This window comes from Schistocerca gregaria, chromosome 7, assembly GCF_023897955.1.
Source record: "Schistocerca gregaria isolate iqSchGreg1 chromosome 7, iqSchGreg1.2, whole genome shotgun sequence".
NCBI lineage: Eukaryota > Metazoa > Arthropoda > Insecta > Orthoptera > Acrididae > Schistocerca > Schistocerca gregaria.
In genome coordinates, this window is record NC_064926.1 from 381,117,351 (window position 1) to 381,136,971 (window position 19,621).

Consider the following 19,621-nt stretch of genomic DNA (forward strand, 5'->3'; position numbering starts at 1 on the left):
ATCACTTAGTATCCGGAAAGAATCGCTGTATGAGTAAGAACCGCTTCACCTACCAAAGGGGTAGGACTGGGCGAAAAACCAGTGTGACCTACGAAGCACAAATACTCATCATTTACTCATCCTTTATTCAAGAAAGAAAGCACTTATCAACAAACCTGACACATAATATAAAATCTTTATGAAACGTTTCCTCGCTAATGGCTCCCACAAAATTAAGACAAGAAAAAAAGTTTTGCCATACTACATTTTCGTTGTTCACGCAGTAAAACTGACGCATAAGGCATGGTGTATTAACTTACTACGTCTTTACTCTCATTTGTATTCGGGCGACACGTTTTGTAGACGGAATTCTCATATATCACTGAAAATACCAGCAAAATTATGTCTTTATAAGACATAGCGTTCAGGAGATATGATTTCATAAACACTGAGATGCGTGAGGAACTACAGCACCTTGGCTGTCGTTTCTACTTATTACAATTTTCCCACTAACTCTGTCCGCTACGTATTTATCAGACAGTATCCTTAGAAGTCTCTGAATGTACCTATAAAATAATATCATTGAACGACACGTAGGTCAGGAGATATGTCAAATACTGAGACATGTGGAAACCTGCTACATCATGCATAACGCTTTAAGTTATTGATTTTTAATGCTAACTCTATTCGCAACACATGTCGCAGACAATATCCACATAAGCACCTGAATGTACATTCAAAAATATACCATTGTAAACATGTTGTTCAGGAGATATGACGTCATAAATATGGAGTGTAGTGAATATGTAGCTCGAAATTCGCTAGAGAACCAGGTGAAATATCCGTATAGATACGTATGTAATGTCTTAAATATATGTGAAATACACTACTGGCCATTAAAATTGCTACACCAAGGAGAAATGCAGATGATAAACTGGTATTCATTGGACAAATATATTATACTAGAACTGACATATGATTACATTATCACGCAATTTGCGTGCATAGATCCTGAGAAATCAGTACCCAGAACAATCACCTCTGGCCGTAATAACGGCCTTGATACGCCTGCGCATTAAGTCAAACAGAGCTTGGATGGCGTATACAGGTACAGCTGCCCATGCAGCTTCAACACGATACCACAGTTCAAATGTAGCGACTGGCGTATTGTGACGAGCCAGTTGCTCGACCGCCATTGACCAGACGTTTCCAATTGGTGAGATATATGGAGAATGTGCTGGCCAGGGCAGCAGTCGAAAATTTTCTGTATCCATAAAGGCCCGTATAGGACCTGCAACATGCAGTTGTGCATTATAATGCTGAAATCTAGGGTTGCGCAGGGATCGAATGAAGGGTAGAGCCACGAGTAGTAACACACCTGAAATGTAACATCCACTGTTCAAAGTGCCCTCAATGCGAACAAGAGGTGACCGAAACGTGTAAGCAGTGGCAACCCATACCATCACACCGGGTGATTCTCCAGTATATCGATGACGAATACACGCTTCCAATGTGCGTTCACCGTGTTGTCGCCAAACACGGATGCGACCATCATGATGCTCTAAATAGAACTTGGATTCATCCGAAAAATTGACGTTTTGCCATTCGTGCATCGAGGTTCGTCGTTGAGTACACCATCGCAGGCGCTCCTGTCTGTGATGCAGCGTCAAGGGTAACTGCAGCCATGGTCTCCGAGCTGATAGTCCATGCTGCTGCAAACGTCGTCGAACCGTTCGTGCAGATGGTTGTTGTCTTGCTAACGTCCCCATCTGTTGCTCAGGGATCGAGACGTGGTTGCACGATCCGTTGCAGCCATTCGGATAAGATGCCTGCCATCTCGACTGCTAGTGATACGAGGCCGTTGGGACCCAGCACGGCGTTCCGTATTACCCTCGTGAACCCACCGATTCCATATTCTGCTAACAGTCATTGGATCTCGACCAACGCGAGTAGCAATGTCACGATACGATAAACGCAATCGCGATAGGCTACAATCCGACCTTTATCAAAACACGAGGCATCACAACAACGCTTCACCAAGCAACGCCGGTCGACTGCTTTTTGTGTATGAGAAATTGGTAGGAAACTTTCCTCATTTCAGCACGTTGTAGTTGTCGCCACTGGCGCCAAGCTTGTGTGAATAATCCGAAAAGCTAATCATTTGCATATCACAGCATCTTCTTCCTGCCGGTTAAATTTCACGTCTGTAGCACGTCATATTCGTGGTGTAGCAATTTTAATGGGCAGTAGTGTATATTTGATACGTGCGTACGTGAGCAAAGCCAAGTGTAAATAGCTCATCCTAAGCCTCTAGAGGATTTAAGTCAAATGTGGTGCGATCTGGAAAGAAGTACTGTTGGTACAAAAGTGATCAGTCTCCTATTATAGGGGGGGGGGGGGGGAGGCGATTATATGGAGAGTGAAATTGTGAAGAGGAGATGGACAAAGATAGGGCAAAAAGAGAGAGAGAGGACGAGATGAACAAATAGAAGATTGGAATAAATTCGTTCACAGGCAATGCTGATCACTCAACTTGTTAATAATAAAGAAGGAAGTGGTTAACTTTAGCTCTAGAAATCGTCTTCTCCTAAAGATACATCACTGCCGAATTACGGTGAATAATGAAATACTTTTGACTTTTATTAGTTTCAATACAATTTTAGTACTCAATATCATTTAGATGATGCCCTCTCCAAACTCACTCTCTTTTAGTGGGGAGTGGGCGGCTACAAGGCCCTGATCCTCGATGGGTACGCCCATGTTCATACTTGCAGATTCTGTCTATTGAGCATGTAAGGTGCTCTTATGAGAGCGCAGGTGAGGCATTCATTAGCACGCCCAGCTGTAGCCGACACTGCTGGTACAAAATGCCACTGTCTGCGTCTCAGGTACTCATTAGTTTACTTTTTTAACAGTTTTGCGGTTTGGACTGTTCTCACACACTTTTCACTCTCCGAGGTTCTGGACATCTTCCCCAATAGTAAACGTCTTCGCACAAAGGAATTCTGTTACACCAGAAAAGATTATTAGTTTGAGTTTACACGGAAGCTAAACACAGTTTATAGCAGACCTCCACAGCTAAATGGTGAAACACGATGTATTACACCACATCCATAAGGTAAAGGAGATGCACTACCTTGAAATAATTGAAATTAATGAACGTATATTCTTCACCCGAAGTTTAGTAATGAATGACGAGACACAGTTCACTTACTCACTACTTCTGACTGCAGATACTACTCGTAAACCTGCCCAGGCCATGTTGTAAATTACCACTCTTACGCGCAGGCCCCATTTTACTCTGTTTGAATACTGCAATTTCTCTTGCTGTACAAAAATTTTGCTTAGTATAACCACTGCTTTTTCACTTAACCTGCTTAATCTCGCTAGTATATTTCATTTTTTTTATAATTTAGAACCTGATCAAGTAAAAATTATTATATTCAGCCACCCCTTTGGAGCTTTTTACCAAATTATATTGTGCAATTTATTTTCTTCTATGAACAATTTTGTAATTTGTATAAAGTTCATTTGTTAATGTTCCATTTATTTCATCTAAGTTAAATAATCTTACATCTCATTTACACCGAAATAAAACCTTTAACATTTTTCATCTCTGGAAATGGGTAATATTCCACAGATGCACTAGTTTAAAATCTTTGATCCAAGAAAATTTCATTGCACCACATACTTATTTTTGTACCTGAGCCTGGTGTAAAAACCGAAAACCGGTTTGTCGAAAAAATAATAAATATCGTAGAATATGGCACCAGTGTTGTGTGAGTTTTCATTCGTTATGTGCAAAATATTCTACTAAAAACCGACAGAACTATTAATCAGTGCAACAATACGTTCCTTTCTGGTTAGAGAGCATAACAGTTTTCATGCTTAAGGCAGAAGGAAGTGAAGTTATGCTTTAAGGTCTCGTTCACATGCACACTATAATCCATATATCTTGATCTTGAATTATATGAGAATGAGGAAGAAAATCGGTCGTGATTTCGTTTTCAGGAGCAACACCAGAGGGATGTTTGAACATCGATCCTTCCTTGCTACGAGTATGAAAGTTTGTAGTGTATCAACCATAACGACACCTCTCTTATGTTCGTTCTTAATGCGACTTGTATGTATTAGTAATACTTACATCACATGGCAGGGCAGAAAAGACTGCTACAACGGCAGCCAGCAGCCAGTAGAAATCCACTGTCTTCATTTGGATACTTGTCTCGTGCTGCATGGTGCAAACGCTCACGTGCGTTCACCTTACAGCCTTTTATTCAGTTTCCCAAAGGCTACTCTTTCAGAAAAAGATTGTGGGAAACGATCAATAGCTCCTCTACTAAAAGATAGGGAGTTAGATGCGCCGATAATACAGTTGTTTTCGTTCAGCAATTACGCTCATCTTCAATGCCGCTCTCATCTCGAAATGATCATGTGCACACTATCTTGAAAAACTGTGGGAAAACCGAAGAACACCACAAACTGAAATAACATTAGGTCATCACTGATCTTTGGACACGTAGATGTAATCTAAGTAGAACCACATTGAAGTGTGTTGCAGTTTTGAATTACATTGTCACGAAAAGCACTTACGCATTTTTTTTTTTTACAATGAGAAGGTTAAGATATAATAATTCACAATCAATTGTACCTATTTTAAGAATATCTCTGAGCTTTACTTGACCTATTGCCAAACTTTTTATTTCAACAGCAGGTACTGTAACCTAAAATTAGAGTCAGTGGGGAAGCAGAGATAGCTACATGCCAAATTGAAAGGCAATCAACTTTTGTCTAACAATAAAAATACAAATGAGGTCAAGACAGCGGAAAGGCATCCATGTAAGAAGCGAAAGCTACACATTACCACCCAAGTATCCAAAAACCAAACAAGCAAAAACCCTTCTGGTCTTGCGCGAAATACTCAGTGGATCAAAATCGGTCGTCTAAAACCTCAGTGCTCATGGCGACAGCGAAATGGGTCGGTTGACTATACAGCGTAAAGTTTACTTTAAAGGCGTCCGTTTAGGTAATTCAGTCAGTTTATTTCATCCAAATCTTGAAGCTGTCACTAAAGTGCAAATAATGAGGTACTTCCAACTGACAATAATTATTGGCCAGGAATGGAGACCGTATGGAGAGACTCGTGGTGGGTCAAAGCCCTGTGGAACCGATGAAGTGCATACTCGACTTCATTTCATAAGATATGAGACGTTTTTCTGTATCGAGCTCCCAACTAAGTAATGCAGTTAACAAAGGTAATCAGACACTGAAATTAAACAATTTTCAGTGCAAATATTACTTCTTGGATTTATTAAAAAAGAATCTTATTTTTTGGATGAAAGCTTCATCTTCTGAAACTACACATCTTATAAACTGCTCAAAACATTTTTTCCCCACCTGTCTGTCTATGAACTTGAGTGCGCTCAAGAAAGGTGAAACCTGAGGCCTTGAGTAACTGAAAAAGGAAACATCTCGAAATACACCGCCAGCCACTCACTCGTAAGAGAGGAGGAAACGATACGAAACTTCTCAGGTTCAGAAGGTACTTATTATTATTTTAGAGATCACAACAGCGAGTCTAATTCACAAATATCTAGGCATTATAAGCCTTTCACCCCTTATGACTTGGATGAATGAAATGATTCCGTTGAGAAAGGTGTCAGAAAGCAGTAGTAACCCTTCCTGAGGGAAGCTGGAAATATTCAATTATGCTGCATAGTGGCATTGGGATAGAGTTAAACGTCCGAGCAGGTCCCACACATGCTCTGTTGAGGACAGATATGGTGATTTTGCTGGCCAATAGGAGCACCACAACATCACGCAGGCAGTTGATTGGGAGGTGTGCCAGTCCCCACGAGCATCGTTCTGTTCAAAAATGGCGCCACGTTATCATTGCATGAGAGGTAACAACTGAGGACCTAGTGCGTTGCGTGACGCAACGTTATGCAATCAGAGGTCCCTCAGTAATCACCAACTATGAACTGAAGTCATGTCTGATGGCAGTCCACACAATGACGCGACGAGTACCACTGCTGTTCCTCTCCAAAACACAGGGAAGAATGGGACTTCTCCCCATCTCGCCGCCACGAGCGCCAATGCCTCTCATTCGAGATACGCGCTACCGCGATTCATCGATGAATACAATGTGACGCCATTCATCAACAGTCCATCCTTCACAGCCACGTCACTCCAAGTCAAGCCGTTTGTTTTGTAATGTTAACGGTTGTCTTTCAAAAAGAACCCAGTTTTATAAATCACTGTTTGTTTATTTGTCAGGCTCCATTCCGACAGCACTCTACGAACTAGAAGGTGTGTGGACATGTAGCTTATTCACCTATGAGTCTTGTACAGGAAAAATCATCAAAAGGCAAAATTCTTCTATAACCTAAGGCTTTCAAAGAGCGTCACATGCCTGTGTGTCAAGTCACATAACGTTTTAGGTATGGCTTGAAGATTTGACAGGTGTCCTAACGTATTGAGAAACATGCCACGTCCCTCTTACGTTCACAACATTTACTCAAACACGTGGGAACCCACTGGATACTTCGTGATGGATCTTGTTGTAACGGTTTCTCTTCTTTGCTCATCACTGGATGCGACTTCCTCCAGCCTGTCGGCGTCTGTAAAAGCGACGTGTCCCGGCCCTTTGTGACCCGCAGCAGCGGCAGTGTTCTGGGATCCTGTCGCGCATTTGGTAAGCTTCATGGAGCAGGACAGTCAGCTGTTATTGTCGGCTGAAGAAACCCTGCCAGCCCCTGACTCGCCAAAGTGCACCGAGGGCGCTAATCATCATGACGCACAAACGTAAAGTTACCGTTGCCGACGCAAGACACCTTAAACCACGAGGGCCACATAAAACTGAAACCATTTAAGAGTGCTTCGGATGCTGTACCCCAGGTGCCAGTGCCACTACCTATGGTAAACGGTAAGAAGGAAAGGAAGAAATCAAAAACTCACACTTAGGATACAGACGAGGTGCCTTACGCACTCAGATTGTGCCTGTAAGAGATAAGACTTTTGGAATGTTCATAGTCACTCTTTACTACATTGTATTATGATTATAACATTGTTTTCTTTTTTTGAGGTTACTGGTGAGTTAAGTTAACGGGATTTCTGTTTTCATTTTCTACTAGGTTTTGGTAATGGTTTTGGTAGTTAATGTAGTGTTAGAGGGCTTTGTGTGTCCAGGCTTTCAATTTTCAAGAGAGGAGATAGAGTGATACGGTTCCTTTCCCCCACGTTTCGTTACTTCTTTTGTTCTATTTTCTGTCATCAGTCATCTGACTGGTCTGATGTAGCCTTCCACGAATTGTGGCAATCCTTTCACGTCATAGTAGCACTTGCAACCTATGTCCTCAATTATTTGCTGGACGTATTCATATTTCTATCTTCCTACCATCTACAGCTCCCTAATGTCTTAAAAGATGCCCATTTCATCTTGCCCCTTCTTGTTGTCAGTGTTTTCCATACATTTCTCTCCTTGTTGATTCTGCAGAGAACCGCCTCCTTTGTGATCTTTTCCGTCCACCTAACTTTCAACATTCTCCTGTAGCTCTACATCTCAGATACTTCCAGTCTATTCCTTTCCGGTTGTCCCACAGTTCATGTGCTATGCTTCAAACGTGTATTTTCAGAAATTTGTTTCTCAAATTAAGGCCTATGTTTGACACTAGAAGCCTTCTCCTGACCATGAATGCCTTTTTGGCAGTTCCCGTCTGCTTTTGATGTCCTACTTGCTCCGTCCAGCACGCGTTGTTTTGCTAACTAGGTAGCGGAAATCCTTAACTTCATCTACTTTGTAATTACCTATCCTTATGTTACGTTTCTCAGTGCTCTTATTTCTCCTCCTTTTCATTACTTTCGTCTTTCTTCTAATTACTCTCAGTCCACATTTTGTAGACATACGGCTGTTCATTCGACTCAGCAGATCCTATACCTCTCCTTTACTTTCAGTAAGGATAGTAATGTCATCAGCGAATCTTATTACTGATATCCTTTCACCTTCAATTTTAATTCCGCTCTTGAACCTTTCTTTCATTTCCGTCATTGCGTCTCCGATGTATATATTGAACTGTAGTGGTGAAGGACAATATCCCTGTCTTACACCCTTTTTAATTCGACTGCTTCGTTGTTGATCATCCCCTCTTAGCTCTTGCACATATTGTATACTACATGTCCTTCCCTGTAACTATTTTTCTAAGAGTTTCGAACATGTTGCACCATGTTACATTGTCGAACGCTTTTTACAGGTCGACAATTGCTATGAAGTGTCTTGCCTTGAATTTTATTGTCTTGCTAAACCTATCAACCGCAACATCAGAACTGCCTTCCTGATGACTTAATCTATCCTAAAACCTGACAGATAGTCGTTGAACACATACTAAATTTTCTTTCTCACTCTTCTGTGTGGTACCCCTGTCATCAACTTGGATGCATGTGCTGTTACGTTGATTGCGTCATATTTCGCGCAGTTGTCAACTCTAGCAATCTTCGGAATTTTGTTGATGCTATTTTTACGAAAGTGAGATGTTTTATTCGCAGATTCAAATATTCTACGCAACAACGTGAAAAGTCGTTTTCTTGCCGTTCTCGAAATGATTTTAGATATTCAGAGGGAATGTTTTTTATCCTTTCTGCCTTATTCGATTTTAAGTTCCCAAAACTCTTTTAAATTCCGATTCCAATACTGGATCCCTTATTTCTTCGATATCGACTCTTGTTTCTTCTCCTGTCAAGTCATCAAAAACAAGTTTTCCCGCTCATACAGGCCTCCGATATACTCTTCCCTCCTATCAGCTCTCTCCACTGCAGAGGAATTCCCATCACACTCTTAATGTCACCAACCTTCCTTTTGATTTCACCGAAGATTGTTTAGGTTTTTCTGCATGAAGAGACAATCCAGTCAACAATCATTTTTGCTTCGATATCTACACATTTTCCATATAGCCATTTAGTCTTAGCTTTGCTGCACCTTCTAATTATTTCACTCGTAAGTGCCTGCTATTTCTCTATTCCTGAGTTTCCGTGAACATTTTTGTACTCCCTTCTTCTGTTGCACATAGTTTCTTTGCTGTTTTCTTATTTCTACCTATGTTTTTCTCTCCAACTTCTGTTGTTGCCCTCTTTGGAGATATAAACTTCTGTTCAACTGAACTATTTATTAAGTTATTCCTTATCGTAATATCTGTAATCTCAAAAAGAACTTCTAACGTAGTTTTTCATCCCTTCTTACTTCCGTATCCCATATGTTTGCGCAGTGATTCTTCCTGACTTGTCTCTTAAGCTTCAGCCTACTCTTCATCATTGTTGACTTGGTATCAGAGCCTACAACTGCTCGTGCTATTCCTTACAATCCAGTCAGTATCTGATTTCTGTTTGACTGTGGTGTAACCTGACTGAGATCTTCCCATACCTCTCGGCCTTTTCCTAGTGTGCCTCCAAAAAATGGTTCAAATGCCTCTAAGCACTATGAGACTTAATATTTGTGGTCATCAGTCTACTAAAACTTACAATTAGTTAAACATAACTAACCTAAGGACATCACACACATCCATGCTCGAGGCAGGATTGGAACCTGCGACTGTAACAGTCGCGCGGTTCCGGAATTAAGCGTCTAGAACCGCTCGGCCACCATACCCGGCAAGTATGCCCCCTCCTCTTGCGATTCCTGAACGAAATATTCGCAATCACTAGGTGAAATTTGTTGTAGAATTCAATTAGTCTTTCTCCTCTCTCATTCGTATGACAAATCCTATATGCCCCCCGTAACGCCTTCTCCTACTCCTTACCCTGCACTGCATTCCAATCGTCCTTGATTATTAAATTTTCATCTTACTTAACGTACTGAATTACCCGTTCAACATTCTCACATACGTTCTCCTGCTTGAGAACAAGCCTACAACTTTCTAGCTTCACTGCCCGTTTCAAATTTATGACATTCCACTCCCAGGTTTGTGGAATGATAGTCTTTCGTCGGTCATTCAATCTTTTTCTCATAGTCACGTACCCCTTGATATTACCCTGCCGGAGATATGAGTGAGGGACTACTCTTGAATCTTTCGACAATGGAGAGATGATCATGACACCTTTTTGTGAATTACAGGCAACATGTTCTGTGGATACACATTATGTGTCTTTAATGCAGTTGTTTCCATTGGCTTCTGCGTCATTATGCCGTCGATCATTGCTGATCGTGGCAACTTTAATGACAGTTTCCCACCAAAAGAGGAAGAGAATGTTCTGAACCTCTGTCCGTCCCTCTGTCCTCTTTGACAAGGCCATACGTTGAATGATGGTGACTTCTTACGCCGGAAGTATTCGTTCGCCATTACTGGTGATTTTTACTTAAAATTTGTACCGTGGCGAGGTTCGATCACACGATTGTGATACTATTATGGTAGAAATGGGAAATCTGGGGGAATAGGTGCAAGTGGGTACCCAAGGGATAATGTAGGTTTCCAAGGAACGGGAAACAATGCGTTTATGTCGATGGATGAGATTTTTCAATGCCACAAAGAAAGAGTTATTACATATTCTTAACCAGAATGGTCCAGATCGAAAGGAAATCATCTGAGATACCATAATTGTTAGGTAAAATGAATGAATAAGGATGCCAAAGGTGTGTTCTGACGCTGCATCCTTATTTTCAAATGATCAGCATGCGTTGTTTTTACTTGTATTCTCACCAGGAAAAGTAACTGTAAACTGTTATGAAATGGGTTGACACAAGAGAATGACGAGGCTGTAACTGAAAGGTAATGGTTAATGGTGCTGCGTGTAAGAAAGGGGAAGCTGCTTTCAATCTTTCGGCTCCTGCCATTGGGACTGCTAAAGTGAGCTATCCACAGCCTTCATTGTACTTGCTGCGAAAAGCTCTGGACGTGTTGCCGATGCAGAATCTGACCTATCTAAGGAACACCTCAAAACCAGAACTTCTCAGTTCATTGGATGAACTTATAGGTATGCAGAAAGATGTTATTACGTACGATGCTAAAGCACACATTAATACCAGACCTTCTCCATAAGCTGGGTGAAATTATAGCCAGGCAGAAAGGTGTTATTACCGTTGAGCACATGCTCAGGCCGTAGGATTCGTCTTTCATTCATGACCATGATTGTCTCTGTTTCTGGAAACGTTGTGCTTTAGACTCTGTTTTGTGTACTCTGGATCCACTTAACAGTGGAAAAGGAGAGTGGCACGGTTATATTGATCTGTGAGTGAGCATATTTTACTTAACCAAAGTTTCATGCATTTAAAACAAAATAACATCAGTGGTCAATGAAAGTCTAGCTAGTAACAGCAACGTATTGTATATACAAGGATGTCACGCAATGAGTGATAATGTTTTGTATGACAACATTACTCCTCCAAAAATCATTTAAACATTGATTGTTTTCTTGTGCAAGTCCTGTACATATCCATAAGAGTTAAAGTAAAACACATTTAATCTTAATAGTACCCAGCCAATCGATAATTAGTGAATGGAATAACTCTGTATTAATATGAGAAATCACTGAAGTTTTGACTTAACAACAACCTAGATTAATTAAAGTTGTGACACTTCTGAATAAATAAAACTGTTACTTGATTACTCCAGAAGAACTCCTCTAACCATAGTTTTCACAGTGATAGAATCGAACGCATAGAGAATTAAAATATCACTGGCTACACACGTAAACGCCTTGCCACAATTTGAGATCATGACGATTAAAATGATAATCTTATCGATTCAGCCTTACCACATGGATAATTATACAAACATTCCCTACAGAACCTCCCCGATGATATTAGGTAATAATAACAAAATCATTGCCCTTTGAACGGCTCGTCTTAAACCGACGCTCAAGGTAGACATACTCTCCGGTAATATCAATAGCACAAACAAAAATTTCTCGAGTAACCAGTTTTGTTCACAAGTATTCGCCTTTTTATAACATATACCGAGGACATGCATTATCGATGCATAACGGTGCAGTAATCCATAGATCCGAGACTGCAGTATCCTAGAGGCCATCGACATCACGTTGTGACCTTGGAACAATCGTCCTCCCCGGACACAGATGGCGATACGTCCCAATACTCGCCGCCCATCCAAAAGCCTTTTTTTTCCGGAGCTCACCTCTAGAGTCGACCTGTATCAGCAACGCCCCCCGACCATATTCGACGGCATGCTTCACTGCTGTCATGCGTGCATTGCCTTGGCGCCACATTTAAATTGCCGCGGAGTGTGGGGTCTCGGGACGGTCATATAGTTCATAGGAAAGATTTAAAATACAGAGCCACACAATTTAATTAACCTTCTGAAATAAAAATATAGGTGGAAATTTGATAGGCTTGGTTCATTACAGATCAGGAACACTTAAAAAATAACACTTGTCGAAAATTTACGTTCTTCAGCAGAGTAAAAGTACGTTCAAAATAGTTTAATCCCGTCTTACTATCATTTTTTTTATGTTGCTTCTTGAAAACGTCTGAAACATTTTTTGACAGTTTACTAAATCACCTTTCAGTGTAGAGTATGAAGGAAACACTCGCTGAGTGCATCAATTATACTTTTCAAACGTCTTAATGAGCTAACTTTTTACAGAACAAAAGACTAAGTTACATTAAAGATGCACAGAAGTGGTAAATTATACGTTCACTGGGCTTCTGCACCACTATCATCAGACTCATTCAATCAAGAAGATATACAATTAATAAGTGGACAAGGGATTGCAAATATCTTTGGCACGGGTGGGTGGATACTTGAAAACTACCTAGTGAATACATCTTATGATTGCGGAAAAGCCCATCTTCTTCCTCTTCGAGGGCTGTCAGTGTTTTGAAAAAGTTTTGTCTGTCACTCGTCAAAAAAGAAAAACGTTCCTTGAGGGCTTGATCTTTCGACTTCTTAATCTTGAGTATATTGTCGTAAATGTGACTGAAGTTTAACTCACGTGAAACATTCAGTTTATTTCGAAGTGCAACCTAACACCAGGGTTCCACGCAAAAATAAAGCTTCTGGCTGTCTAAATTTTATAACCCATTAGCCCTTTCTAATTAACATTTTTATACGTTGATAATTTGAGGTACCATTGACTAGCCTACTTTGCCGATGAATAAGAAGTGATGACTTTGTCCCAATCGTCAGGTACTTCAACGATGTTTTACTGCTTCTTGTGTGAAATTAAGGAGAAATTTTCATCACTGAGAAAGAAAGAATAAAGTCTCATTGGGTAGGTGCAAATTATTCTGTCTTTAGACCGTGCACTAGCATATGCAGAAAATACACAACTACCAAATTTTTATTCTCACCAGCGCTTATATTTAAAATTAAAAGCAAATCACTCCCCAGACGTTGCGAAACAATAAAGAGGTCACTTAACTCTGTCCCTCTCGGCAACCCATTCATGATAAGTAAACATTACGGCTTCATCAGTGGGAAGCTCGTGCACACCAAAAATATGGTATTGTCGCTGTACCACATAAAACACTCCGTCAGTTGTTAACTGAGGTGCAGGGAAGTTTTACATGTAATCGAAAGAAACGACTTCTCACTAGCTCCCATAGAGGATAGTGCTTGAAGCGAATTCTTGAGTTATGAAGAGCTTCATACGTATTCTTTTTAACCAATCAATCCACGTTTATTATTGGCGCTAGCAGCCAATATATGCTTCACTAAAGCGTTAGAGATAGTACAAGTGTCAGAAAGATGATATCCAAAAAATAAGTTGAAGTTATTGAACACTTTCCAACAGATTTGTATTGCACTTTAATTTGATAATACTCCAGGACATAATTCGTGTATTCCTTGCCTATCAACTTCCTCTTCATTACATTTTGCTTCCTTTCGTGAAGTTTCTGCGATTTAGACCACTGAACATTGTCCTCGGAATTCATTTCAGAAGTAAAAACACTGAAATATCACTTGCCAAGCGTAGACTGAAATAATCCGATTAGTGAGAACGTCTCCATACCCTTCGCCCAAGTTACCGGGGTAACTAAACTCCTTCTTTCTGTAGTTTCTATACCTCGTTAGCGCTGGGCCATAAGCATTTTTGGGCGAGTCTTTAAGACACTAAGACACTTAGACGTTATCTGTGCCATTTATGTACCTTTAGAGTATACGAGTAGGTCAGAGATTGCATGCAGCTTCTTGATGGATGCTCAGCAAGACGTTGTCTATGTAACTGTCCCATTTCGCTGAATAACGAGAGCGTAGATGGACGACTTTGATCAATGCAATATACTGATCAGATTTTCTTTCCTCCTGTCCTTTGGCTTTCCACCAGGGTGACAATAGAGTCTTAGTTCGTGAATACGTGTGTTCATCAATTCTTTATACATTACAAAAACGTTAGAGAAATTCACCTTTATTGTGAAGATATAAAATGACTTGGATTTTCATCGAGTGACTTGGCATTTTGGATCTAAGTTGCCTAAGTTGCCAATCAAAGTATAGGCGTTCAACAACAGCGCTACATTCCTCAATTGCTTTCATAAACTCAGCGTTGCTACAGCGCTCGTAGTGATTAGTATACGTAAAAATATGACATTTTCTCAGAAATTCTTGCCACCCTGTTCAAGACAAGAAAGTATTTTCAGATATAAAAATGTTATGTTTGTAGACTCGTTATTGAGCCGTCGTGTTTTGTAGGAATATGCAGCAAAGATATTTTGTCACATCGAGCGTTATAGTTTCCATAAGGAAACCGTATCCTACTGGGGGTATTTTGAGTTTTTGAGACAGAACCATTGCGATATTACAAGCAAATGGAGAAATGAAGTTCGCTCCACATAGAACTCCATCTCATATAAAAACGATGCAAGAGGGATACCGGCCACTGTGGCTGAGCGGTTCTAGGCCCTTCAGTCGGGAACCGCCCTCCTGATGCGGTCGCAGGTTCGAATCCTACCTCGGACGTGGATGTGTGTGATGTCCTTAGGTTAGTAAGGTTTAAGTGGTTCTAATTATAGGAGACTGATGACCTCAGATGTTAAGTCCCATAGTGCTCAGAGCCATTTGAACTATTTTTTGAGCAACAAGGATGCAGAGCCGTCTTTTAAGACCAAGTAGACAAGGTAGTATTCATACCGTGGTGCTGTCACATTGCTCGGTACCGGATACGCATAGGTTACACACTAGAGACAATCCAGTTGCTGTACGACCTGTATGAACTAAAATGAAACGATGTGATAATCCCCAACGATGTGATAAACCCAATCTCTACCTTGTTCGAAGTATTTCACATTCTTATATCTGACTTCTTGACAGTACTATCTTTTGCTGTCGAGATTCCATTCCCTGAAACCACTTTTCGTTAACTGGTACTGGTGTAAATACGACACTTTTTATCACTCTAATGATGATGCTTGCGATCTGACATTTTTTCCAGGCTCCCATGAACGAAAATTTGTAGACCGACAAACGCACGATGTCCGTGGATATTTCACTTATCGTTTACATATTTCATCTCATTGTCTTGTCAAGAATGTAGCCACAGAATAAAAATCTGGATAAATATTTTGATTTATTTGTGACTTGGTAACAAAACGAGACACTAATAGAAGCGTTTGCTAAAAATTCAATGTAACCGACATCACTTTTGCCAACATTACAGCTGTCACACGAATACACTGATAAACACGCAACTAACACGTAATGCTACATTTTTTGTTCACCTGTGACACCGACACACTGCCTAGCCTCAGCGGAGACAGTTTCTTTTAACTTGTGGCACGTGATATCAGTATTTGATTTTACTCCTATTGCTTGCGTACGCATTGAAGAGTATAGGTGATGGCACTTCCTGGATGGCTGTTGTCATTCATATAACACAAGTTTCTCCATTCTACTTATTTTCATTTGCATCTCAGAACTTCAGTCTTCAGTGTGCTTTGTATGTTAACAATTTTCTTCTCCACGTATGAACCATTTTAATAAGCAATCAATGAACTATTCTTTAAGCTAGGAAGAAAGAAATTAAGTGATTGGCAAATGATGTCCGCTGTTTTTCTTATCAGGACACTACTGTGCAGTGCACAGAAAAACAGTGCCAACGTCATCCGGCACAAAGTGCCTGAACTCATTTTTCAAGACGTTGAAGCAATGGCTGAGAAGGAGTGAACGCGTACTCCATCCAGGAACATAATATTCGACGCCTGTTTAATTTTTTGGAATTTGAGTAAAGATAAATTACTAGTGTATTATATAAGTGGCGTTCAATAAATAATGCAACACATTTTTTTCTCAAAGTGGATTGGTTTTATTCAGAATTCCAACACACCATATTATTCTCCACACTTTTGGCTACGAAACCCTATTTTTCAACATAATCTCTCTTAAATGTGACGACCTTACACCACCTCACTGCGAGGGCTTGTATTCCCTCGTGGTACCACTCTACTGGTTGACGTCGGAACCAACGTCTTGCCGCATTAATAATCTCCCAATTATCGACGCACTGCTTCCCGCGGAGAGCATACCTCTTTTGGCCAAACCGACGAAAGTCGGAAGGTGCAAGATCCGGGCTGTAGTGTGGATGAGGAAGAAAAATTAAGTGAAATTTTGTGAGCTCTTCTCGGGTGCACAGACTTACGTGAGGCCAGTTGAGCAGCGAGGTGTTTGGTTGTGATCTGTCGATCATCTTGAAAGAGAGTGTCCGCACGTTCCAACATTGCAGGAATCACAACTTTGTACTGCCGACTGACATGCAGGAGATCTAAAAGATTTTTCGTGATCTTCCTAGAGAATCACTCTATATGTTACTAAAAGCCAGATCAGAAGCATTGCTATTGTTCGAGAGATTTATGACGTATTACGAATGCAATTTAAGTTTATAATGGAATACTTTTTATGTGATACAATTTTCCGTTACTTGTACTGCGAATAATTGTTTATTTTCAGATTTCATGAACCTACAGCAACCTGAAGTATCCTATAGGCTTTGTTGAGTGTGTTTGCGAGTATCAAGAAGTTGCGATACCTTTTTATTGCATTGACTTAGAAGCTTAAATTTTTTTACACTGCTAAAGAACATAGACGTACGTGACATATCTTTCGACTTGATTCATCTACCTTTTCGCGAGAAAGGTAGGTCATATATGTGAAACACTGACAGGCAGACAGATGGACAACAGAGTGGTAGTATAAGTTTGTAAATATTGAGGTACTGAACACTAAACATGCAGTCGGAGTCGGATGGACTCACGAATTTAGGCACATGGGGAAGAAGGATCTTGACACGCTAAAGTTGGCCACGAGTGTACCGTCTTGAAGGATTAGAAGGTCAGTGCAGACATCCAGCGTTATGCACCCCCACGCAATGATACCCGGACCACCAAACCGATCATGTAAGACAATGCTAGAGTATGATCATATGGGAGAGGTGGGAACACGAAATATACCCAGAAACACTGTGGAATATGGTGAGGCATGGACATTTAGCCAGGAATTGTCAAGATAAAGGTAGAGACGCCAACAAGTGACGGCGAAGAAAACGAGTGCAGCACGCAGTCCTGGGGTGTTACAGGAGCCTTTTATATATGTTAGTGTTAACGGAGATCCATTGTATTCACTGCTAAATACGGGCAGTTCTGGTACCTTTATATAATGCATAAGTATCTTTGTCAATTTGTGGCATTATCTACGAGAGGTGAACCATGTTAGGTGACCAGTTCAAGCAAACGGCCGTTGTTGTGTGACCTGGTCACTCAGGCGCTTTTATTTAAGGTAACTACGTTTCTTGGGTGGTGGTGGGGGGATTTTGTCTGTCGGGTAATGATACCTACTGCAGTCATAGACTGTGCGACTGGTCCCGGCGGAGGTTCGAGTCCTCCCTCGGGCATGGGTGTGTGTGTGTTTGTCCTTAGGATAATTTACGTTAAGTAGTGTGTAAGCTTAGGGACTGATGACCTTGTCAGAAAAGTTCCATACTATTAAAAAAATTAGCGCTACGTAATGAGAAAAGGCATAGCTCTGATTTTGTTCCCAGAAAGTTTATTGAATTCTGCAGACGTGTAGGCATTCGGTTGCGCATTCAGTAGACACTGAGGTGTCGCTTTATTAGCACGAACAGCCCGGTAACTTGGGCGAAGGGTATGGAGACGTTCTCACTAATCGTCTAGGACTTGTAAGGTGCAGGGAATGTAAAATAGTACTAACTGACAGCATTCCACTCACACATCCCGCATTTCGTCTGTGTTGCCTGTGAATGAAGCAGTTAATGGTCACACTACATGGGATACTGTGAGAAGGAGTTATAGATCCCCTCAAGTCTTCGTATTCTTCACCTACTTTTCTGGTAATGATATCACAGGTCGACGATCATTTTGCACTATAGTTTGGCGGCTTGGCGGCTCATTTAAACTCGTGTTTTTTTATCTTTTCAGTAAGCCGAAGTTTTTGCTGACTTTGACCTTAATCAGGCTTATTATCAACTACTCTTGGCTCAGGCGTCAAACAAGTAGCGGCTTTTGTGACTGATTGGAATCTTTTCGAGTACAACCAGATGCCCTCAGCCTGGCAATAGAAGCGGTGGTGTTATCTCATATGTTGTATAATGTCATTTGGGACCCAAAGTTTGACTGAGTTTATCACCATTTAGACGATCTTGTTAGTTCTATTCAACAATTTCGGAGCATCTGGATCATATTAAGACGGTTCATAAATGACAGCGAGAAGCATAGTTTTCTGTCAAGCCATGTGAAGTAAAATTTTCCCGCTAGAGCCGAATGGAAGTGTTTCACATCTGCCCCCCCCCCCCCCCCTGAGAATGTGCAGGCACTGTCTTGCTCCATAGGCATGGATAAATTTTTCCAAAGGTTCTTCCCAAATTTCGGACAATTAGCAACTCAGATTAAAGAGCTAAGGGAAAACGGGAGAGAATTTGTGTGAGGTTCTTCCCATTAGGGGGAAGTTTGAGGCCTTGAACGCTGGGCTGGAAAGTGTTCCGTTTCTGGCAATGCCCGATTTTGAGAGGGAATTTATTACCCAAATGATTGAATCTATGTATGAACTCGCAACTGTCCTTCCTTAAGAATAGATAATAGCGAGGCGCTCTGTGGCTTATGTCTCTTGAGGTCTTCCCCTGCTGGAAATAAATTACTCCGTGTATGAACTTGAGGTATTGGTCTTATAATTCTCTGTAGAACTGTTCAAAATGTATGTAGAGCACAGTATGTTTGACCTTGAAGCTGGTAACCGGGCACTTAGTTGGGTGCTCGTGAGGCCAAGGTGGTCGGGCTATTGCCAGAGGGGCACTTAAGATCTCAGCTCTTAATTTAAAAGTTCAGGAGCTGAAGTTGTAACTGACAGTCTTATCCGCGTTTCTGGAGAGAGAACAGTGGAGAATGTGAGGAAGAGGAACAGGTTTAATTTATTAACACTCAATCAGGAGAAATGATATATTATGTCTTGACGGGTTATGTCTCCCTTTCAAGGATGTATCGGAACGATAAGATGCACATTCAGAGTTGTCTCCAACTAAGAGGCGGTTAAAAAAGACTGAGACTATAAAACCAATATGTTCAATGGAGAAATATCTAATGTCGCCCCGCTCGGGGACATTAGGGTGATAAGACAATAGTGCCGCCTCAACTCTTTCCATGTCTATTCAAATATCATAGGTAGCCACTTCTTCAATTACATAACAAAGATATAGA

At 40.8% G+C, this 19,621-nt stretch overlaps 1 protein-coding gene across 1 annotated transcript in view; it reads right to left on the minus strand.

The window, feature by feature from the left end:
• Positions 1–4,216, minus strand: part of LOC126282406 (juvenile hormone esterase-like) — a 57,784-nt gene extending 53,568 nt beyond the window's left edge. The window contains exon 1 of the mRNA XM_049982063.1: positions 4,124–4,216. Within this exon, the coding sequence (XP_049838020.1) occupies positions 4,124–4,216 (93 nt within the window). The remainder of the gene's footprint in view (positions 1–4,123) is intronic.
• Between the last annotated feature and the right edge of the window lie 15,405 nt (positions 4,217–19,621).